Source organism: Phascolarctos cinereus, unplaced genomic scaffold, assembly GCF_003287225.1.
Source record: "Phascolarctos cinereus isolate Bilbo 61053 unplaced genomic scaffold, phaCin_HiC Scaffold_4;HRSCAF=312, whole genome shotgun sequence".
NCBI classification, from domain to species: Eukaryota; Metazoa; Chordata; class Mammalia; order Diprotodontia; family Phascolarctidae; genus Phascolarctos; species Phascolarctos cinereus.
The window spans coordinates 10,370,646-10,394,505 of record NW_027555847.1 but is presented as its reverse complement, the minus strand read 5'-3'; the positions used below and the strand labels follow the sequence as shown (position 1 = coordinate 10,394,505).

At 52.6% G+C, this 23,860-nt stretch overlaps 1 protein-coding gene across 1 annotated transcript in view; it reads right to left on the bottom strand.

Annotated features, from left to right (window-relative positions):
* Window positions 1-551: 551 nt before the first annotated feature.
* The window catches only part of LOC110192921 (protein bicaudal D homolog 2-like), a 91,897-nt gene continuing 68,588 nt past the window's right edge, over window positions 552-23,860 (bottom strand). The window contains 7 exon segments of the mRNA XM_020964380.2: window positions 552-2,742; window positions 5,465-5,675; window positions 9,661-9,812; window positions 12,164-13,186; window positions 14,382-14,507; window positions 14,510-14,839; window positions 16,453-16,605. Of these exon segments, the coding sequence (XP_020820039.1) occupies window positions 2,737-2,742; window positions 5,465-5,675; window positions 9,661-9,812; window positions 12,164-13,186; window positions 14,382-14,507; window positions 14,510-14,839; window positions 16,453-16,605 (2,001 nt within the window). The 3' untranslated portion in view covers window positions 552-2,736.

Sequence of the window (23,860 nt, the reverse complement as noted above, 5' to 3'; positions counted from 1 at the left end):
ACCCTCTGCTGAGATAAGCAAGTTGCACACACTGTCAGATGCGGTCACTATATCAGTCATTTTTCTTTGCTCCAAAGGAGAGCTCAGTTTAGGGTATGTGGGGTCGGGTGGAGCAGGGCTAGCTGTATTCAAACAACTGATATAAAAGCAAAACACATCAATAAAACGTTAAAAGCAACTGGGGTAGGAGTGGCCTTGGTTTACTCCTGTGTTCTCCTGGGTGGTCTCTCTCTTTTTTGATGGATTTTCTTTTTCCTTTTGGAGGCTTCCTTACCCCTCCCTTGGGTGTGCGAGCTCACTGGGAAGTTCTCCCTTTACTGCTGGTATCACCCTCAGCCCATTGCTTTCCAGCCTGTGCACCTCTTGGGCATAAGTCTTCTAGAGAAGCATCAGGAAAATGGGGCTGGGTGGATGGATGGTTAGGACTAGATAATCTCTCTGGCCATCTCCACATGCAAAGGCTCATAATACTCCAAACCACACCACCCAAAGGTCTTTACAGGTCAGAACTCCACATGGAAAACATAGTCACAAGAGAGGACAAAGACACATTTCAATCTTTAAAAAATTTTATTATTGATAACTGCCAACGTGACTCTCTTTACACAGGCCGGCTGTTTCCTATAAATATTGGTTTTGGATTAATTTAAAAGTCATACTTTTGCACCCCCTAGACAACGGAGAGTTACCCAATCATGAAAATTCTACTCGTAAGAGTTCTCGTCCTCATTCTTTCTCCTCCTCTCCCAAAGAATGAGGACGTTTTTACCTCTTCAGGTCTGTGTAAAGGTTCCTTGGCAGGAGTACATGCATATGACTTTAAAATAAGGACCAATAATCCGCCGCTAAGGGTAATGCACAGAGAACAGAATACAGTACGTAGACATCATTTCAAATAAATACCCACATATAGACAGATGAAGTTATTTTAAATGCAACAATATTTCTTATAAATCAATACTGTAACAGAAGGTGAAAATAGAGAAGTCCCCACATCTAGGAATAATAATGTTTATTCCAGCACACAGAACTCATTTGTTCCTGCCATTCATATTATTGTTATTTATTATTATAATTTGTACTTTTTTGAGGAAAAAAAATGTCTTCTTCCTCCAGAAGTACCAATTCAATCATTCACAGGAGCCTCAACAAAAGCCCCGAGGCGCTTCTGTTGACGTCCTTTTTCGTTTCTGTTTCCTGGCATGACAATGATTAGATACCACATGCCAGAGAAGATATTAACGTCTTGCTTTCACATTCACAGAGAATGCTAATGGTTAAACGCGCCCACCGCTGCTGCCGTAGGAAGCGAACAGAATATCCACAGCTAACAGCCATCGGCGCTGCAACCAGCCGCGTCCTCTCTCCTTCACACGGCTTGTTTCCGTTCCCGAGTGTGCTCAGTGTTTTGCGTTTGCTTTTCTTTCTCAAGCCCTGCATCTGCCAGGATCTGCCTGGTAAAGTATCACTGACTAACAGAATTCTGCACAAGCTCTCGCCTCTCTGGGGTATAAAGGAACCCATTCCCAAAACCAAATGAGCTCGCTTAGTCTGTATTTATTGCTCCGCGTCTTCCCAATCCCCAACCAGCTCCTCCCGGTTCCTTTTTTTCAAGACTAAACTGTATCCTCGGATTCTCCCTCAAATTAGCAAAGGCACTACTGGCAACAATGAATAACAAAAAGGCGTTGCAATTGAACACCCTATAATTGACGACTTTAGAACTTTTCTTTCTAAATGTACCACAATTTGGCACAACAAACAAAGAGGTAACGAAATAATTCCAATTTGGAATTTCACTGGTACAGTTGTAGAAAATTCTGTTAATCAGTCATGCTTCCCGACTTCCTCCAACCCAGAATCTCTGGAATTTGCAGGTAATACTACTGCTTCCATCACTTTAATTTTATTTTGTTTTAACCAGAGCAAAGTCAAGTTTTCTTCTTGTTACATTGAACTATTCCTAAGAATAATAATACAATATGAAAAAACCCCAGAATTTGAATACCCTGGATTTCTTAATGAACATGGCAGTTAAAAATCAGTCATTTAAAACACAAACCATAACATTTCATGATTAAAAAAGGCTGCTGAAGCACAGCACGTAACAGTTTAGCAGAGCCACCCCACCTGAGCTGGGGCTCTCATCTAAACAGAGTCTAGAGCAAAAACAACCCAAAAAAGCGTACAAAGTTCTGCAACATGCCTCTGGAGAAATCAACGAGTACAAATGCATGATGGAGACCTACTGTGAGCACAAGCCATTGCTTCTCCTAGATCTTTTCCACATGAGGAATTAAGGAAGCTAATACAATATCAAAATATCAAAAGTGCACAGGTTTAACAATCAGATAAGAAAGGAATATAGGTCACAACAAAAACTGCTTCCCCCAACAGTCCCCCCCACCCCCAACCCCGTCCGAACGTTTCTAGTAGACTCATTGTTCGTTCGAAGGCATTTCTTCAGCACTTGTAAAAAATGTTTCCTGCAGCAATATCAGCCCATGAGGTGTATGGGTTTTCTCTTTCCAGCCCAGGATATGCAATTTTGAAAATGAGTGCAGGTAGTATATTCATGAGAAAAAGAAAAAAGAGAGAGTGGAAATTTGGGATTTCGTCCGTTCCTTTGGGCAACCAGAGCTCCCTGGGCTGGTTTAGCCGCCAAGCACGAGCAGCTTAAGAAACTTGCAATTTGACCGAGGGCACTGAAGGCCAATTCCGTCTCCGGATACTACTCTACAGCTGAAAATGGGGGGGAAAAATGAAATCATATTAGAAAAAACAGGTTCCTTATCCCATTAAGAGGCTTCACTGATAGATATACTGATAGCCTGCGAGAGCTACAGAGCGAGTTAGTGGGGTGGCGAGAAAGGACCCAAGTGTTTGTCTGTTAGAAGGGCAGCCCCTGAACTGGGGGTGGAGGGGAGTGAGGTGGGGGAGCTGCCCAAGCACTGGAAACCAAGAGGGCCAGGCAGAACTGTGCTGGGGCTTGCCATTTGCTGAAAAAGATTTCTTACAAGTACTGAATGGAGAGGCTGGAGGAGCAAGGGGCCAGCTGGGAAGAAGCATCAGAAGGTTTATCAGTGAAGCTAAACGGTCTCTGGAAAAACATGCAGGAGGTGTGGGTCATGCGAGCCAACGCCGAAATCCAACCGACAGGAGCCTGCTTGTGGAGGTAGGTGGTGGCGGAAGAAATTTCCCATGTTAAAAATCCGCAAAGAGCCAAGTAAGTAGAGGCTGAGACTGGACACACACCAAGCCCAGGAGAAAAGAGCAAAAGACCGGACAAGCCCCACAGCCTTTCACAGAGCATCATCTACACGTGCAGCCACACCGGCAGGAGGGATTCATTTTCTCACAACTGTGTCAGGTGACTACTTCAGGTCTGGACCCAAACCCAAACATCTGGCGACTACTTTGAGAAACGATGGAGGCTGAAGACAACCAGACAAGCATGGAAACAGTCACACCATCTCGGGTCCCCTGATAACACTGATCCCTTTTTAGAAGAATCTCAGGGACTCTGAAAGCCTCCCTGGGCAGCACATCTGATCTCCTGACATGTGTCCTTGAACCATCAGGCTTCCCCTTAGAGGCAGAGGCCCTCTGGGACTGGGTGCCCGTGGGAGCAGCTTCCTGCCCCAAAGGGAAACACCAGCAGCAGCTTGGAGCAAGGAGCCACCTGGTGCCGAATGATCTAGTATGCAGGAAGGAGGAGAAAAATAAAGGCTGACAGGGCCGCGGTAGGGGGGCACGGAGAGGGGATCAGTACAGCAGCAGAATTAGTACATGGGCTGCTAAAATGACATAAGCTGCTCATTAGCAAAATTAAAGTCCTAATTCATGAAAATTAGCGCTTATTATAGGAGACAGAATATATACTGAGCTTTCTTGTTCTTTTTTTCAGATCTCAGTTATTTTCCAAGAAGAATTTAGTTATTGGGGGGGAAAAAAACAAAAACCAAGACAAAACCCTGCTTCTCCAATCTGATCCTGATGTCAGCCCTGGAAACCACAACGGTGATTTCCATTTTTAGCAGGTTCCAGATGTTAAAAAAGTAACAGGGCTCCCCATAGAAAAGGAAGGTAGGGGTGTCAGGCACTTACAAAAAAAAAAAAAAGAAAAAGAAAAACCAACTATGTGCCTCCTTCTGCCTCACCAAACCTCCAGACCCTCCACAGAAGCAGCAGCTTCCACTCTTCCATAGCCCTCCAGGCACCAATCCTACAGGCCCTTTTGTTTGGTTTTGGTTCTTGGGAAATTGGCCTGAAGTGCTTAAAATTCTGGAAAGTGTCCGAGTCACCAGAGTTCTCCAGTGGGCTGACAGCCTTGGTCAGGAGTCAGCGTTAGCAAGATGAACTGGTTTAATTTCCTGGGCCTACAGCTTGCTCTGCTTGCATAATCTCTGTGTGTGTGTGTGTGTAAGAATTCTTTCTTCCTCAACTTACAAAAACCTGCCTCCTCTATGTGCTCGGGAAAGCTGAGCCAGGACAAGCACACAGGGAACAGGCCAGGTCTCACACTCATTCCTACCCACACTGACCTAGCTAAGCTCATGTGTGGACGGCCTGTGGACACAGAATTTCTTTCCCTACATACCACATGCTGCAAGAGACTACCGAAGGCTGGCCACGAGCCACTCTGTCAAGAGACAGACACCCTACTACCTTATGTCATATTCCCGAGGGGGGGTCAATTGCATAACTTTGATAATATACATGAATACATAACATGAAATGTGCAAGTTTGGGAGACTCCACCTGTCTCCCAGCCACCTCCTGGAAGCTGAGCCAATCATCTTTCCCTCCAATGACCGTAATTGCCAGTGGCCCAGCTTTCCACTGATGGGTAAGTCATGAACCTCTTTTTCAACGCAGAACACCGTTGTCTGTGACAAATGCCTGATTTTCCACACTGTCCTGCCACAATTTCTGGGACCACCTCATCATCTCCAGCCTGTCTGTTTGTCTGAAAAGGAGGCTGGGAAGTCTGACGTGTGCTTAACACAGCCCAGGAAGGGGTGGAGGTCATGTTTGTGCTCTACAGACTACAGCTAGTGCCACCCAACGTATACAGATTTGAGGACACGCTCCCTTTAATACAAAAGAAAAAAAGGACCCCCCCATCCATGTTCACGGTGGAAGGGGTTCAGTCCCCACTACAATAACCGTGCAACTAGTGACATCCCCCTTACACATGAATTACTCATCGTCAAGACTGGCATAATGCAACGTGTATGACGCGGTTGGTAAGGATAAATTAGCAACAGCCTCCATCACTGAAATGTTAGTGGGGCATTAAGCAGACAACAGAGACAGCAGATGGTTAGATGTGCATACCATCCCATGCGGCTTCCCAAGAGCCACCCTAGTCACAATAAATCTTATACTTCTCACTGCAGAACACCTGGTTGCCGAGCACGGCCCCCTCAGGCCTGTCCGCACAGGACCGGAGGTGACTTACACTTGGGGTGCTGCTCTTGCCTTTGGAGGCCGACTTGGTGCGCCCCCTCTTTGCCTGCTCATGGTCGAGCTCCAGGTGCTCCAGCCGCTGCGTCAGGGCCAGCTTCTGCTGGATGGCCATGCGCAGCAGGGAGTTCAGGGTTTTCTTCTCGTCCTCCGCGGCCGCGAGCTGACGCTGCATCTCGTCCAGCTGGGTGACGTACTCGTCACATCTGCAATGACAAGGGACGAGAGAAGCCTTCAAAATGACCACCGCTGCGCACTGGGAGAACTCTCTGGGAGTTCAGCGGGTGAGAAGCCAGAGGCGGGATGGCGCAAGGGTCAGCTCAGAGGTAGCGCCCAGTGGAGTGCCCAGGCTCCCCACACCCCTCCCACACAGCTAACGAGGAAGCAAGCACGTGAGGGCTGCCCTCTGCCTCCCAGTCCGGCACTTAACGGTGGAAAGGCCACCAGCACTGGGCACAGATGCCTTCTAAGGGCAGGCCTTCCCAGCCCCAAGATTCTGGAGTTCTGTGAATCACAGAATCTGAGAGTAGCCTCTAATACTGCCCACATATGAAAGGAACTCCCAGACAAGTGGTCATCCAATTTCTGCTTGGAGCCAGCTAGGTGGTGCAGCAGATAGAGTGCTGGACTTTCAACTAGGAAGACCTGAGTTCAAATGCAGCCCCAGTCACTTAACTTTTAACTTAAACCTGCCTCAGTTTCCTCAGCTGTAGCCTCTCAGGGTCATAGAGAGGTTAGAATGAGACAAAGCATTTTGCAAACCTTGAAGTGTTAATATAAATGCTGGCCACTCTTATTGTTATTGGAGACCTTCCAGGGGAACCTGCCAGCCCTTGGGCAGTTACACTTCAGGATGGCTCTAAGGTTAAGAAGCCTTACAAACACTAGGCTGGTTTCCTGCTCACAACATATCCTCAGGTCACCCCCACCAGTCCCAGGACTCAGGCTGTTTAAAACAGCAAGAACCCCATGATGACCACCAGGGGGAGACAGAACCCAGCAGTGCGGTCAACAAAGGGTTAGGATATATTGGTTTTTCCCAAGGCCAGTCTCCATGAGTTTCTATTCTCTGATGTAAACCTAGTGTTTTTAAGGGCTTAGAGGGCTATAGATTGAGAGGGCTGCCCAGGATTGGAGGACCACAAATCTAGGGAAGGAAGGAATGGAAAGGTCTGAGGCATCAAGCAACTTGTCCAAGACCTCACGGGGGGGTTAGTAAATGAGGCAGGATTGGAACCCAGGTCTTCCTGATGCCAAGCCCGGTGCTCTATCCACTCCCTAATTTCCTCAAAGTCATACTACTAAGTCAATCTTGGGAAAGCTCAATTCATAATGCCACTTCTGTTTGCATTTCTTAAAAAACAAAGAACCCCTATGCTTTCAAGTTTACAAAGAGCTTTTGCCACAACTGTCCTGTCAGAGAGGCAGGCAGTACAATTATGTCAGCTATTATGCCCATTTTACAGATGAGAAAAGAGTGAGGGATGCTGAAGTTTTATGAGGCCTTCTGACTCCAAGGCCGGTGCTCCCTCCTACGAGTCTGCATGGGTACTTCTACAGAGGCCCGTGTCAGCCCTATCCCTGCCTGAGGACTGGCTGAGAGAGTACCGTTTCCAGGGAATGTTTACTTATTCTCAGAGGTCAGAGGGGTATGATTTCTTCTCATAATCCTTCACAAAAACTATGTTTCTGGGAAGAGCTTCTGGCCACAAGGAGGCTGCTAGTCCCAATCTGGAAACTAATTTAACTAAAATGATAATAAAAATGCCTTCCATTTATCCATTGCATACATACATGTGCGTCTATGTCAAGGGTGGACAACCCAGAGAACAATTAATCAGGTGGATACCACTTTGTGACACCACTTAACCTGCTGTCTCAAACTGCTATTTTCAATACAACCACTCACGTAGGGGTCTTTTGTCCCAAATTAGACCGATGACTTCCTAAGTTCCGTAACTGTGTCTGGCTTATATTTCTTTGCATTAACCAGGCCTAATCCTTGGAACGTGAGAAAACACTGAAACCAAATCCGAGCAGGCTCTGCTGTTGGCTGTGCTGTTTCATTTATAAAATGAACGGCCTCCAAAGGTCCTTCCAGGTCCCACGCTCCATGAGACCACAGGGTGATGGATCCCAGTTCTAATACTTCTAGCTGTGTGATCACTGGCAGGTTATCTAGAGTCAGATGGGTTCAAATCCAGCCTCCTCTCACTGACTCCCTGGTTGACTCTGGACTCCATCATCCCTAAGCTCCCTGCCAGCTTAGGTCTAGGATGCAGTGATCCAAACAAATGCCATGAACGTTCATCTTCTAAAACAAACTCCCAGGTATTCATAAGCATTGGACTCCAAACAGCTCCTGCTTACAATGGAGGGCCAAGGGACAGGCACCGAGCTCTGAGCTGGACGGGCTGCACGGCTCAGAGACAGGTGATGGAAGAAGAGGAGTCTCACAGAACCTCCTGAGGAGGCTGCAATCAAGACCATTTGTATCTTTTCTGTAGTTTCTACAGAAAGTCCTTTCGTGGCCTAGAAGGAACTCACTAAGGATTTCCCATTGCAGCGCCATTGTCAGCATGGAGACACAACCTGGCAGCCGGCAATCCCACATGGGAGGCTTGTTTCTAGGCCACCACCAGCAGCGGTCCTCACTGCAGATTCACGCTGCATTCCAACCCTAATTAAAGGGCTTTAGCACCTTGTGAAATCCCAGGGCAGGCTTCTTCCCTGCGGCAGATCACAGGGGAATGGGCCTCCTCTGATTCTGAGCTCTGACTCCCCCCCCACCCCTTCCCCTTGCTTGGCTTATGGACGATGGGACCACCCGACACTCCAAGCAGGAAAGCTTTCCCCTCAGACCTGCCTCAACAACCAGAACGTGAGAATGGGATTAAAAAAAGAAACCCCTAAATACTCTCACCACAGCACCAAATAGTGAGAATGTTTCTCCTGGCCCTTTCTCTTGCCCGCCCCCCACCTCACTCTCTCCAATCTCTGGATGTAATCCCTCCATCTGCCATGCCTGGTCTCCCGGGGCACTCTGAATTGCCTTCAGAAGGCCCAAGGCTCCCAAGTTATCAAGAGGAGGACAATGAGGCCAACCCCCACTGGTCACTCGGGCCCCGGCCTCTCTCCTTCCTTCAGCCTTGCTGAAGCCCCCGCCACGGGTGGCTGGGGCAGTGGCCGTGGCCACAAGGCAGCTCAGGGAGCCCCTTGCTGATCGGGGCTCAAGGGTACCATCCCAGGAAGCTCTCCTCTCTTCTTCCCTTCCTTCCTACAGCTTGGAAGGCCCATTCCTCCAGGGAGCTGTTTGCCCATGAGAAGGCCATGGGCGGGATGCCAGGTGCGGTCCCCAAATTCTGGGGCATCAGCACCTGCCTCAGCCATTTGTTGAAGTAAAGATTTACTCGGCAGAGAAAAGGCCAGCTCTCTGGGGGCAGGCAGGGCAGCCCATTCCCCGAGGTGTGCCCACTGAGGTGACCTCATTTCACCCTAGAATATCAGGCCAGAACAGGGGAGTGGAAGCGAGCCTGAGCACCAGGCTCTCCTTGAAGAAAAGTCAGGCAAGGAAAGGCCGATTTCTTCCCTGGCAAGGACTTCCAGACCCAGGACAAGAACTGCCTCGCTGATGAGGAGATGATGCTTTAAAGCGCTCTCTCTCTCTCTCTCTCTCTCTCTCTCTCTCTCTCTCACCCACACAACGTGCTGACCAGGCCGCCTCCTTCATTTGGCTGGCACAAGGGACTGGGGTCAGACTTCAAATCCTTGTACTTTCTCAGCCTCGGTTCCCCCTTCTGTATAATGGGATAATAATAACAGCCACTACACGCCCTAAAGCCCTGTATATACATGCCTGCTGTTATTATTTATGGTTTGGTTTATCTTTACTGATAAACAAAAGAAATAACCTCTCTTTAGGCCTTAACACTTACAGAGCAATCTCCTCAGAACTACCCGGGGAGGTTCAATGGTGCAAGTGCCATCGTCCCCATTTTACAGATGAGGAAACTGAGGCTTAGCTCATAAAGCATCATCAGAGCTGGGATTGGAACCTGGCTACAGGGGCCTCTCCATCACACCCAATGTGTGACTCGAATGAGCCTGGCATGGCAGGCTCAGTGAGGCCCCTGGGCCCTCATCCTCAGGACCCCTGAGGGCTGGGCAGCGAAGGCAAAGGGGGGGGGTTACCTGGTGGCAAACATGGCCCGCAGTGAAGAGAAGGTTGCGGCATCCTCCTTGAGGGCTTTCAGCTCATTCCGGAGTTTCATCATGGTCTCTGTCACCATGGCCTTCTCATTCTCGTATTTGCTCTTCAGGTTGGCCAGGGCCACTTCAGCTGTCTGGGGGGGAACGAGGAGAGGAGAGATGTGTCTGAGTGACAGGGGCCCGTGGCTCTAGGAAAGTGGAGAGCCTCACGTTTGCCCCTGCCAGCAGCTACTTCATCCTCCCCAACCTTGCGTGGCCCCGATCGAGGTCCCAGACTCACAGCACCTCACAGCTGGAAGGGATCCAGCTGGGGTCACCCCCCATCCCCCCAGAAGAGCCCTCCCTACAACCTGCCTGATGTGGGACCACTCGAGCTTCTGCTCGATGGCCTCCAGTGAGGGCAGAACTCTGAGCGGGAAGTCCGCTTCTCCGGAAATGCTTAAGACGGGTCGGAGAAAGGACTTTAATGCCAGGAAATCTGCTGGGGAGAGGAGCGTGAGAGTGTGCACGTGCTCGTGCGTGTGTGTATGCGTGTATATATGTGTGTGTGTGTGTGTGTGTGTGTGTGTGTGTGTGTGTGTGTGTGTGTGTGTGTGTGTCCCCTGAAGACCTCAGCTTCCATGGCAGCAGGGCTCCTGCCAACGTGGCCAGGACCCACCAACCTGGGATTCCCCTCTCTCATGAGCTACAAGGCTTCTTTAACCCAGGCTTAGCAGACAGAGCGAGCATGCCACTTTCTTGGGGACGGAGCTGCCCAGATGGTTGGCATCAATGCTCTGCCGCCCCTGACCTCAGGATCACGGGAGGAGAGATGGGGGGACCCCAGAGGCCGTTGTCTTGTCCGACCCTGACATTTTATAGGAGCACGCTGAGGCCGAGGAGGTCGCAGCATCACAGGCCTGGAAGGGACCTCAGGCCACCTAGTGCAGCCTCCTCACCGAGGCCTGAGGTGATGAAGGGAGCTGCTCAAAGTCCTGCTGGAGCAGCAGAGGCCAGCCCTGACGTGGGTCCTCTGCCTGGGCAGCGCCCTCGAGCGCTCTCCTGGCCACAGACTCCAGGGCCCAAGCTCGCCTCGCCTGCGTGCTATTCACTATTTATAACTTATAATTTATAACATAATACTATTTACTTATTTATAATTTATTTATTAGGGAAGGGAGTAACACGGTTAGATGTGAAAGGACACAGGCGATCACCCAAGCTTCTTTGCTAGACTGGATTCTCTGCCATGACGTTCAGGCATCCGTGGCGCTCTACCACACGAGAGAGCCTGAGCCCCGTTTTGGCTTAACCTTCTCAGACCCAGAAACACTATCAAGAATCCCTGCCCTCTGCTTCACGGAGAAGTCTTTCGTTCCACTGTGCCAAACCACCACCTTAACAACCATAAAACGGCTCTCGTCTGTCTGTACTGGCCTTCAGTCTCCAGCATCCTGGTCTGGGAAACGAGTTCCTTCCTGATCACCATCTTTTTTCCTCCCCTAACCAACAGAATGGGAACTCCGGGAGAGCCAGGTGAAGGACGCCGTGTTCTTCTCTTTCTAGCCCCAGCACCAGGTACAATGTCCAATTTAATGTAAGATGAGTTTATGCATTTCCCCTTCAACTCATAAACCGTCACTCTCAAACACCTTCCCTCACCCCTGGGGAAGACAAAACATTCTTCACAGTGACTGCAGACACCAGTGCCAAAGGCGGCAGGTTCCCCAATGTGCGTATTCAGGAGGAGACCTGTACCCAGCACACAGTAGGCTCTTAAAAAATGTGTGGTGGTTAACTAAGAGTAACAAAGACCTGGCAGTCATCCCACTGGCTGGAAATCACTGAACAGAGGGGATGTTCCTGCGCTGTAAGAAAGGATGATGGAGAAAACCCGAGAAGCCTGGGAAGATGCCCATGGGCTGATGCCTCCTTCAGGGTAAGGTGCCACGGCTCCGCTCCATTGTGATTGTCTATTACATTGGAGAGGTGCTTAGAAAGGGACCCGAAAGATGGCCCCATCCCCCATGAGCCCCTTAGTAGAGGCGTTTTAGGGGGCTTCAAATGATAGGGGGCTGGTGAAGACAGAAGGTATGTGGGCACTGAGCACCTGGGGCCTGGGGGTGGTGGGGAGGAGGCCAAAGGAAGAAGGGGAAACTGAGGCAAACTCCTCTGGCTCCATCATCTTGCCAGAGTCTGTCTTTCCCTCTCCAAACTCTATGTGAATACATGACTCCTCCCCGTGCCATGAGCCAGTGTTCCTCTTCCCAAGCAGCAAAGACCTGCCATGCTTGTGCTCTGAGGGCAAAGAGCCTGAGCACCCCCAGCAAGGAAGGAGATGGTGGGCCTGGACGCCAAAGACACCCACAGGAACCCTTCAAAAGGTAGCTGCTTCCAGGGAGCGGTTCTGGTCCCACCCAGAATTCTGGCCAGCAGGGAAGGGGCCGGGGCCCCGGCGGGTACCGCCGGGTGTCACGCGCAGCCCTCACCCTGCCCTGCGCCTTACCTGCTTGTTGGCCTTTAGCACAGTCCTCAGGGTGGCGATCTGCTCCCGCTTGGTGCTCAGCAGAGACTTCAGCTTCAGGATCTCCTCCATCAGGGCTTCCTTGTCCTTGTCCACGACGGGCCCCAGCTCCTGCGCGGCCACGCGCTGGCGGGACAGCTCCACGGTGCGGTCCACGGCCGCCTGCAGGTGCTTGATCTGGTCCCGGATGATGGCAATCAGGTTGTAGATGTTCATGGGCTCCTTGCGGGGGTCTGCCACGGGGGAGGGCAGGGAGGAGCTGGGGGAGGGTGAGCCGTCGCCGCTCGCGTTGTCTGCCTTGCCCAGGTCGATGGCCAGGAGCCCCTTGGAGAGCAGGACGGGTGAGCGCCTGCCCCTGCCTTCGGGGCTGCCACGCCCGCCACCCCTGCCCTCCTTGTAGTAATCCAGCATCACTCTGTTGGGGGTCTCGTTGTTACACATGCACACGTGGTGGTAAAGGTTGGCCAGCTCCTCGCTGAAGGTCACCAGCTCGTCCTGGGCCACGCTCAGGCTGCCCTGTGTCTCTCCGGCCACGTCGCTCACCTTCTTCAGCTCCTTCTCCAGCCGGGCCAGGTGCTCTCGGTCCAGACGGCCGGCCTTCTCCAGCAGTGCGATCTTCTCCGTCAGGGCCTGGCCCTCCGTCTCATAGCGGCCCTTTTCCTCCTCGTACCGAGACGCACACTCCTCGTAGCGGCCCTTCAGCACCTTCAGCTCCTCCCGCAGGTCACCCATCTCCGCCACGGCCACCTTGTACTTGCACTCCAGGATCTCGGGGCCGTTGATGTCCACCTCGTAGTAGTCGCCATCCTCGTGGCTGTCGCGCTCCTTTTCGTTGTCCAGCGCCGACTGGCGCTCCTTGCTGACCCGGAGCTTCTTCATGGCCGTGAGGTTCTCAGTCAGACGGCTGACCTTCTCGTGCTGCTCAGACAGGGCTCCCCGTGTGGACTCGAGCTGTTTCTGGGACTCCTGCAGCGTCGAAAGCAGGGTCATCTTTTCTCGCTCCATCTGAAAAAGCACAAACCAGAACCGTGATTCTGTTGGCCATCGTCTCGTCTCAAAGGCAGAAGCCACATGGCCAGTCGAGGGGCCAGGACAACCGACAGTCCCATTTCTCCCTCTGCAGCAATGCAACGGACCCTCAAACACTGGGGACCAAAGGAAAAGAAAGATGACGCCCATGAGCCTTCCCCCCGCGCCACCGCAAATGGCGCCACACAGATGTTCAGAGCACTTTTAGAACCAGGAACAGAAACGCCCACAGTATTATTCTGCCTCCACCTCATGAGGCCCACAGAGGGAGGAGACCAGGACAGGTGACCTGATGAGGTGCAGACGGGGTCAGTTCTGCTTGTGACCCCGAGAAGGTCACAGCGGCCCTCCCTCTCCGCTTAGCCTTTCGGGATCCACTAGTTACGTGGGATCCCCTCATCTGCACGGACCCCTCGGCGAGTTCTCCCATACTAACCACAGGGAGACCTGAAGCCAAGCAGACTAGGAGCGGCTAACCATAGGGTGCCCTGCCTTCTTGGAACGTCTCCCTGGGAGGTCTGGGCCAAAGAGAATCCACAGCCCACTAAAGACGGCTCACGCATCACCTCCTCCACAAGACCCTTGGGGATCCTCTGAGCTGTTGGGGCCTCTGCCCAGGAGCTCTGGAAGTGACACTCAATTTCCTTACTGGTGTGAATGTCATTTCTCCTAAGAGAACATAAGCACCTCGAGGACAGGCACAATTGTCCTTCTTGTCTTTTTTACATCGTAGTCTCAGACCTGGCACACAGTAGGTGCTTAATGCTCGCTGATTCCAATAGTATAAGATGAGGGGGAACAGAAGGCCTGCGAGAGGTGGCGGGCTACAAGTGTGGAATGAGGCACACGTGGTCAGATTTGTTCTTCTGAACTGTAATTCTGTGTTACAAAGGAGGGTGATTGGGGAGGGCATTTGAAAGGGATGGTGATTTTATTTCACATGTATAATTGATATCATATCGCTTGCCCTCTCAGTGGGTGGGGGGACAATTTGGAACTCAAAAATGAAAAAGAAAAGCATGCTGAAAATGAATAATAAATTCTTTAAAAAAGAGAGAGCAATGTGATTTTAAGGAAGAACCGTCTACCAAGACCATGTTAAGCCAAAAAGGCCGAAGGATCCAGGCAGAGGACGGGCCTGGGTGACTCCCCTCTGGGCAGGGCCGCTCACCTGCACCAGCTGCTGCTTCAGCTTCTGGATCTCCGAGATGTTGAGCTCGCTGAGCAGGTCAGACACCAGGCTGGGCGCCGGCAGGAGGCCCTCCTCCTTCTTGGGCGTGGACGTCTTGTTGCTGTCGCAGGCCGCGCCTTGTGCAGGCCGTTCTGCTCAAAGCCGTTGACCAGGACCTCGTCGTTGTTGGGCTCGGCCGCCTCGTCGCTGAACTTGAGGCCGTCCAGAGAGAAGCTCAGGTGGCTGGTGTACATGGAGTCGTTGATGTTCATGTAGTGGGACAGCTCCTTGCGAAGGCTGTTCTTCTGCTCGCGCTCTGTCTTCAGGGTCTCCAGCGACTCCTCCAGCTGGCGCTCGGCGATCTCCTTGAGGCGGATTGCGTCCTCCAGCTGGCTGTTGAGGTACTCCGTCTCCTCTTCCAGCCGTTTGATTTCATGTTTGAGGCCTTCAAACTCCACCTGGGAGGAGAGCACACAAAAAAGCCACAGTCAGACACGGAGGGCCCACATTCCTCCCCTGGCCTCAAGGGAAGCCTGGGACTGAATGCCTCGTCAGCCGGGGCTCACAGGCCGCTCCGGCATGGCCCCTGGGAGCTGACAGGACGAGCAAGGGAAGGGCCAGCTGGGAGCGAGCGCGTGAGCAGTCAGAGTCTGGACGGCAGAGGCAGCAGCGGCCCGCCCCCACCCGCCACCCTGCCGCCCTCATGGGCATGAGCCTGGTCTTATTACTGGCTCCTCTGGGAATGACTGGGGATGGACTACGGCCTCCCTGTCTGAAGGACGCGAGCTTCTTGAGGGCAGGCACTTTGTAGCTCACTGCGCTCCAACAAGAGACAGCCAAAAGGTCAGAGTAAGGTGTGTGAACGGGAGAGAAAATTCATGTCGAAGACTTGGGTTAGAAGGTAAGGAAGAAGGAAGAAGGGGGCCCGGCCCTTCCTCACAGGCTGGGGAGCTGCAAATGTATCATCCCCCCAGTGCTACCCACGGTGGTCTGCTTGGCTGGATCTCACTGACGACCATCAGGGCAGCGGCTCTGAGTGGCAGAGTCACAGGGATGTCAGGCCTCAGAGCCTCCCTCCCCCACATGTGGTCTTCAGCCTTCTCCTGGACCTCCAGTGAGGGTTATTTTAATCATTGTTAGGCTCGTATTTTTTTTCCTCCTGACATCCAGCTCTAATCTCCTTCTCTGAAGTTTCTGTCCCTTGCTTCTGGTTCTGGTTTTTGGGCCCAGGCAGAATATAAAAGCCTGCCCGATGGGAGAGCCGTCCCAAAGTGGGACGCATGTGGCCTCGAGGTGATGGGGTCCCCCCTCCCTTGGAGGCCTTCAAACAGAACATTATCGAGGGGATTCATTTTACCTCCAGGGTGGGGAGCCTGTGGCCTCCAGGCCCCACGTGGCCCTCTATGTCCTCAAGTGCGGCCCTTTGACTGAATCCAAACAAATTTGTTCCATGAAGTTTGATTCGGGGCCATGTGGGGCCCCCCACCCCTGGGCTAGACGCTCGCTGAGACTTCTAACTCTGACATTCTTCCACTCTGTGAAATACTTGGACACATCACCGTGTCTTCCCTAATTCCCTACAATGATCCTCTTGAGGCCAGGTGTCCCGTGTCCTCCCCATCCTGCTGTCTTCCCTGGATATACTCCAGCTTCTCCATGTCCTCCCTAAAATGGGGGACGTGGTGTAACTGAATCTACCAGATGTGGTCTGACCAGGCAGAATGCACTAGGGCAACCACCTCTGCTGACCCGGATACTACGCCTCCCTGAAGCTTGGGGTCCACTAAGACCCCCCTGATCCTTTTCACATATCTGCTGTTTGGCCACGCCTCCCCATGTGAAGCTGCTGTTTTGAATACACATACAAGTGTTTTACTCTTCTAATTAAGGTACGGCCCTATATTCTAGCCTGGCTCCCGACTACCCCCCAGGGCTAGACAGAGCAGCATCCCACTGGATGGAGACAGGGAAAGAAGCCCTTCCCTGGCCTGACCATGGAGGGAGGGGGAGGGAGCAGGCCGAGCCTCACTGCACAAGGGCCACTCTGACCACCGACTCTTCTGCTACTTACTTGGTTTTGCTTCAGGATGGACACTTGTTTCTGGAGGCAGATGTTTTCCTCCTCGAGTTCTGTGTAGTCCTGCAGCAGGCGGGCTTCTCGGAACTTGTACTCCTTGATGTCATCTCGCAAGCGTGCCCTCTGGATCTCCACATTCTGGTTGATCTGCCGGGAAACAGCCGCACACGGAGGTTATGGAGAGCCGCTGCTTGGGGAGAGTCTCTGGACACAAGGACACCCAAAGTACTATGGGCGGGGGTAGGGTTTGAGGGAGCTCAGCTCAAAGCCCTCAGAACAGTGGAATTATTCATATTTTGTCTGGGGGAGGGGGAGAAGGGGGCTTTTGTTACAAAAGAATATTCAATGGACTGCTCTGCATATCTCAAGAGCTCATTAAAGGCATTTTCATTTCCTTGTTTAAGTATTTTAAAAAGCAAACCTTGTGATCTAACTTTTTTGAGGGGCCCCTCTGAGCTACCAGGACTCCCCCCCCCCCCCCGCCCGAGCCTGAGCAGTCACCCAGGGCAATCCTGGCTTCGTTTCAGGGTGGTCTATGGAGCCCACCCTGACCTAGAGGAACTGCATTACCCCGCCCAGGATGACAGATCTGCCTCAATTTGATGCATAAAAACAACACTGTCTACAATAATAACACTTCTCATTTATCCAGCCAACAGTTATATAGCCATTTAAGGTCTGCAAGATGCTCCAGCTAATGCACCTTCACATTCATCTCATTTTGGCACAGGCTGGATCACTGACAAAAGTTGGCTTCAGCCTGCCTCCCTATCTGTGCTGGCAAATCTACCAATCCCCGAGTCACCCAAGTCTACTACCCTGAGACGTCCTCGGCTAGCTCCTGCCTCCCCCCACCCTATTCAATTATTGCCAGAGCTCCTTGATTCTCTCTCTGTCTGTCTCTGCCTTCCCTCTCCTTCCCCCTCTCCCCAGAGAGCCACAAGCCTCACTCTGGCCCCGTCACTCACAGCCTTGATGATTTTTCATAGGAGACAGGTCTTCTTGATCCCCACACCTTGTATTCTTCCCAACCAGGACCTTTCCTGCGCATGCTCTTCTCTGATCCCTCAAACACGGAGTCAGTCAGTCCTTGCCTCTCTCTGGCCACTCTCCTTCGGAGGACTCTTCCTCTCCCACAGATTCAATGACCACCTGGTCTATGCAGCCAGCTTTCCAGTACACTCGGCCACTCCTGACCTCCTCAGAACTCAGGCTGCCCCTATACATTCCAACCTTGGCACGTCCAAACTGGAAGTCATCGCCTTTCTCCTTAATGTCTCTCTTCCAGTGAACAGCCCGATCTGTCCTTCCCTCAGACACTCAAGCTTGAGGGTGACTGTGTAGTTAGTTGTCTTTAACACATCCTTGCTGTCCATTCTACAAACTGGTCTGTGGCCAAGCTGACTGCCAAGGAGGCGCCTGCCTTCCTTGCACTTTCCCCATCCCCCCTTTCCAACCTGGCTACCTGGAGATCCTTATTAAGTAGGGTTTGGGCTCTAGAGGCCGGCTCTATCGGAGGACTGGCACCTTCAACACTGGCACCTTCCACATTTCAGGAGCACATCAACTTTAAAAGAAAAGTATACTAAAATACCTACTATGTGTCGAGGCTCAATGCTAAGAACTGGAGAGAGAAGGAGCTCATAATCTACCGGAGGGGTCTACACGAAGAGCCAGGATCAGAATGAGACTCCACAGAGGACAAAGAAGTTTTCTCTTCTTTCAACAACCCCATGAGGTAGATTTTTTTGGCGGGGGGGGAGGTGAGGCAATTGGGGTTAAGTGACTTGCCCAGGATCACACAGCTAGTGAGTGTTATGTGCCTGAGGTCGGATTTGAACTCAAGACCTCCTGCCTCCAGGGCAGGTGCTCTATCCACTGCACCACCTAGCTGTCCTGTCTTTCAAGACCAGGTTTAGGCACCACTTCCTCCAGGAAGTCTGTTTTGACTTCCTCACCAACCCCCACCCCCTTAATAAATATCTCATCCTGCCTTCTTCAAATCTCTTCTGGGTACTTAATAAAATTACAGAATTTTGGGGCTAGGAGAGATCTCAGAAGTACAGTCTAAGCCTTCATTTTACAGATAAGTAAACTGAGGCTCTGAGAGAAGAGACTTGCCCAAGCTTACAATAAAAGCTAGTGCTCAAAATCATCCTGTTGTAGCCAGTGATGAGCGTGTCATCTCACAAACAGACCCTCTGAATTTCGATATTCTGGTTCATCTGGGAAAGGGCAGCATGAGCGAGAGAGGCCGCAGTCGAGAAGGCCGGGGTCTGGCCAGCATGACATGCGGTGGGCTCGGGCCCCCTGTCCCCTTCCCCCACCCCCCACAGCACCACAATGGCCTCCCAGCTCCAGCTGCCCCCCCACCGACCCATCCTTCAGACACTGGCCAGATCCCTCACTGGATGACCTTGGCTGGCTCGCCACTGCAGGACGCAGGCCAAGCTCCTTTACCTGAGCCTCCAGGGGCTTTGCGTCCCTCGCACACAGGACCACTCACTAAATGCCTGCTGACTGGCTGACAGACATTTTCCCACTGCAGAACGCAGAGTCTGCAGCAGACCCCCACCTGGCAGAGAGGCTCTTGGTACATGCCAGTAACTCTGGCTTACAAAGGGCTCCGTCTCCATGACGTTATCTGGCCTCATTTTCTGCATGGAACAATCCCATGTTTCTCAGAGTCTCTAGAAACTGTCTCAGTGAATCAGTCAACAATTATTCTTGCCACACAAGCTCAAGTACAAGGACGGCAATGGAAAGGAGTTGCCATCTTGGGGGAGCAGATACGTGCAGTCGGCATCACCCACCGAGCCTGTCCTGGTCACAGATGATGGGTCAGCCTCTACCCTGGGAGATGCTTCCAGGGTCCCTCACTCAACCCAAGGGGCAGCTTCCAGCTCAGGGGGCTCAGCCTGGCATGGGGCGCTCCTCCTGCAGTGGCATACTGGGCCCCTAGAGGACACCTTCTAGAGGACCTGGTAGGCTCAGGAGGGGCAGAATGGCTGACCCCCTGAGCGTTTCTTTCTACATGCTCCTTGCAGAGATGACAAATAAACACTTTTAAAATCTCACCTAGAAAACCAAGCGGCCCTCTAAGGAATGAATCTTCCCACCCCATTGGCCAACGCCCAGCTCTCTTCTGTTCAGTCAGTCTGGAGCTGGGGGGACCCATCTTACAGGAGAGGAAAGCTGAGGCCCAGAGACGCCCACTGACTTGTCCAAGCTCACATAGGGAGTACAAAGGGACAAAGCCTCACCCCCAAGCCCCTGGCCTATAGTTCCAGTGCACCACATGGCCTTTGGCAGGAGAGAAAATGAGCCTGCCTCGAGGCCCCACAAACACCAATCGAGCTGTGGTCGCCTGGGTCACCTCCCTGTCCCTCACAGTGCAGGAAGTCCCACTTGTCCTTCAAGGCTTACCCAGGAAGGCCCTCCTTTCCCTGACCTATCACTGTTGGCCACATCCCACCTCCTGGTTCAGCCTCCCACAGAGTCACCTTCCTTGGCTCCTTTCCCTTCTTGGAGACCCAGAGTTCTCTCCTCCCTGTCCCCCTCGGCCCTGGGGCTTTTACACGGTGCTTTAAGGTATGCAAAGCACTTTCAGATCCCAGAGAAGAAGACTAACTAAGCTTTGTGAAGCCCTACTATGTGTCTGTAAGGCCCTGTGCCCCACATTACAGTTACTATCCCATTTGTTCCTCACAACAGCACTGGGAGGTAGGTGCTGTCATTATTAATTCTATCTTGCAGATTAGGAAACTGTGGCTGAGAGTGGTTAAGTGACTAGGCTAGGGTCACGCAGGTAGTAAGTGTCCAACCACGGGGGACTGCATGGAGGCAAGAGGAGGGCCCAGGGGCTTGGTGTGGCCTATAGGGAGAGTCCCATCGAGCTTCTGGGGCTCCCTGCATCATCACAGAGAAAATACCAGCAGGAAAAGAGCTCTGCTGGCCTGCAGGGGCACACAGGGGTGGAAGGCCAGATGGGGTTAGGCAGGAGTGGTCTGGGAAGTGGCCAGGCGCCTGGCCCTGGCAGCAGAGATCTCTAGCCGCTTCCCCTGGGCCATCTGTGTGGGCTGCCAAGTGAAGAGGGAGGCGAGAGACAAAAGCACAGGATGGAAATCCTGCATTGCCCAGAGAATGAGCCCCAGGCGGGCTCCTCCTTCCCAAGGGAGGACACAACATGCTTCCCCCTCAGGAGGTCACAGCCCCGGCTTCTGCTGCGGCTACAGTCAACGTCCTGCAAGGCAGAACATGGATCTGAACAGAAGGCGGCGAATCAGGGCTGGTCAGGGCAGCCAGACACAGTATCGGGGCCCTGGGCAGAGCCTCTGAGGAGAGGCTGGGGGGCAAGAGCAGCTCCCCGGGCCTGACAAAGACTGGACATCACAGCCTGCCTTCATATCTGAATGCAGGAGTCTGGGGGTCTGAATGTGGGGGCCTCCGGTCCATATTCCAGCCCATAAAATAGAGATACATGCGGAACACCAAGGAACCTTGAAGCTGTCTAGCTCCACCCCTTCATCTTACAGGTGAAGGAAGAAACCGAGGCGTGATGACTTGCCCAAGATCACACAGGTTCGGGGCCAAAGGTGGGATCCGGAACATGTCTACTCAAACCTTACTTTTCTCAAACGACAAAGACGAGTCTGAAAAAGGCACCCAGGGGAACAGAAAAGGCTCTTGGAAGAAGAGCTTGGAAAGTTACTCATGCCTTCACACCAAAGCGGTGGGGCCGCACAGGGAGGAACACTGCCTGCACAGCCGCACAATCCCCCAAGTGGCTGCCAATCCGCCCACCCCGCAGCTGGGCTAAAACCCCATGCTGGACAGGGAGCCGGCCCTCTGCTGCTCATCTCCGATGTGTCCCGAATGGGTCTAGTTTGCATGCTGTTTGTACACACTTGTCAGCTCCTCGAGGGCAGGGGCTGTCCCTGACGGCACAGCACCTGGCATGCAGTAGGCACTTAAAAAGTGCTCATTGTTATTGGAACCTAGGTCTCCTGGCTCTTGGGTGTAGTGTGAGAAGACAGCTCAGGATCAGCTAGGTCAATCCTCCTGATTTATGGATGAGGAAACTGAGGCCCTGATCGACGACGGGATCGCCCTTTACTCCACTGCGCCTGGCTAGCTGGAACACCAGGCTGAGAACCAGCCGGAAAAGGAAGGGACCCAACAGCCCCCGACGCCTCCCCCAACCCTGCACACCTCTTGCGCCAACCTCAGGCATCGGTGGGTGTGGTCTACAAACCCGGCTCTGTTGCCCGGCTCCCAAATTAGCATCTCATCCAAACCTTAAGGTTGGACTCAGAGTTCACACTTTTCCTTTTGAACTCTAATAAAGGTGCTGGAACTTAAAAAAAAATGAAGAAGCCAGTGACTTCGATTTTCTCTGTTTCCTGAGGGCACCTGAGGGCTCCTGCCTGGGCCTGCAGCCTGCCTCAGGTCCTGGGCTCACAGTCCCAGACCAGGCTAACAGCCAGCAGGGAAGAAGAAGGCCTGAGGGGCAGTGGGCGACACCATCTTCCCCAGGCCCCAGGGTGGGACCTGTTCTCACCCAATGGCAGCTTAGAGCCTTCCCTGGGTCCCCAAACCCTTCTCTAAATGCATGTGTCCACCCCCAACCCCAATTGGAGAAATTCTGCTGGATACAGACAGGCTTAAACCATCTCTGCCAGGTCTGAAACACAGCCTGAGGCTTTTCTTGGGTGGATGGGGGGAACTGGGAGGAGCCACGCACTCTCACTTTTGCTTGAATACTGAGTTGTTGCAAAGGGATTTGCATGATTAAATTAAAGACTTCAGCAGTAATATGATTTGTCTGGCTCCTAAGATGCCTGGTCTCCAAGAGGGACAGGGCCCAGAACACACAAGAGGTTCTCTGCCCAGGGGAGAGAATCTGGTCCATAGTGGAGGGGCCGCCACCCAGTGGGGCCTGGCTCTGCAGGATAGCCTGGGGTGGGAGGGTCATGAGGACCTCAGGGGACTAGGAGAGGCAGGGAAGAGTTCTGTCAGAGAGAAAGAAAAGGGGAAGCCACCATAAACTGGGGGGACAGAATGGAGGCAGGAGAAAAGGTCTGTTTGGGGGACAATGGCTAAACCAGTCTGACTGGGGTGGGGGGGGTGAAAGGAGGGGAAAAAGAAGGAGGGGGGGAGAAAGAGGAGAGAGAAAAAGGGGGAGAGAGAGAATGGGGGAGAGAGAGTGGGGTGGAATAGTGAGCAGGGAGGGAGAGAGAGTAGGGAGAGGGAGAGGGAGGGGAGAGAGAGAGAAGAGAGGGAGGGAGAAGGGGGAAGGGGGGGAAAGAGGTGGGGGGAGAAGAGAGAGGGAGAAGAGAAAGGAGGACAGGGGAGAGAAAGGGGAGGGAGAGAATGCTCGATTTGGATGTGGGCTCAAATCCCTCCTCAGCTGCTCACTCCTTTTGTTTATTTTCTTTTTTGTTAGCAGATACCCCAGCTAACCTTTCGAGTCCCTTCCTGGGCAGTCTGACCCCAAGAAATAGCAGTGGAGGCTAAGGCTGCAGCTGGCCCTGAATGTCACCATCAGAACTCGATTCTCTAAGCAATGAGGTGGCATCGAAGGCTCACATGCTGAGGGGACACGCGTGTGTATTGGGGTGGGGGCAGCGGGCAGAAGGTAGCGATGCAGAGAAATTAGCTGGGAAGGGATTCCAATGATTCAGAGTGGAAAAGACAAGGCCCCGAGGCTGGCTCCGGGGACGGGAAAGGATGCCAGGTCCGGCCAGGACTTGGCATCTGCCTGGCTTCAGAAGGTCCCCATGGAAAAAGCATCAAATGTGACCTTCCTCGCTAACCACGAGAGTCATGGTAGAAATAGGAGCAGCTGAGGGCAAAGGAAGTCAGGTTGAATTTGGTTTTAGACGCATGCAGCCTGAAGGGCATCTGCCTGGCAGCCAGAGACCTCTCCCCAGAGAGCTGGGCATCAGTGCCAGGGGGAAGGCAGCACGCGGGAGCTTGGACAGACAAGGGGGACACTGAACCTGGGAAAGGGGGGGGTCAAGAGCCGCCTTGGAGAACCACTGCCGTGACGGGGGGATGGGTGTCAGCACTTGGGGGGGTGGTTAGTGCCACTCTAGATGGGCAGGCTGAGGGATGGTTTTGATAGGCACATCTGGGGAACTGTGATGTGGGAAGGTGCTGCCAGGCCCCAACCTAATGACTTCAATCCACCATGATAAAGCCCTGACAAGCTGAGAGGAGCTGGGCTGGCAGAGCTGCCGGGCCTGACCTGACATCGGGCCCAGGCCCAGACCCAGGCACAAACATGCCTCCTCCCCCAGTGCTGGAGCCCTCACCAGCAGCCGCGTGAAGCCCCGAGGCAGACAAGGCACAGTGGCGGCCTGTTTCCTCTCACCCTCTACAGAGCTGACAACGTGACGCT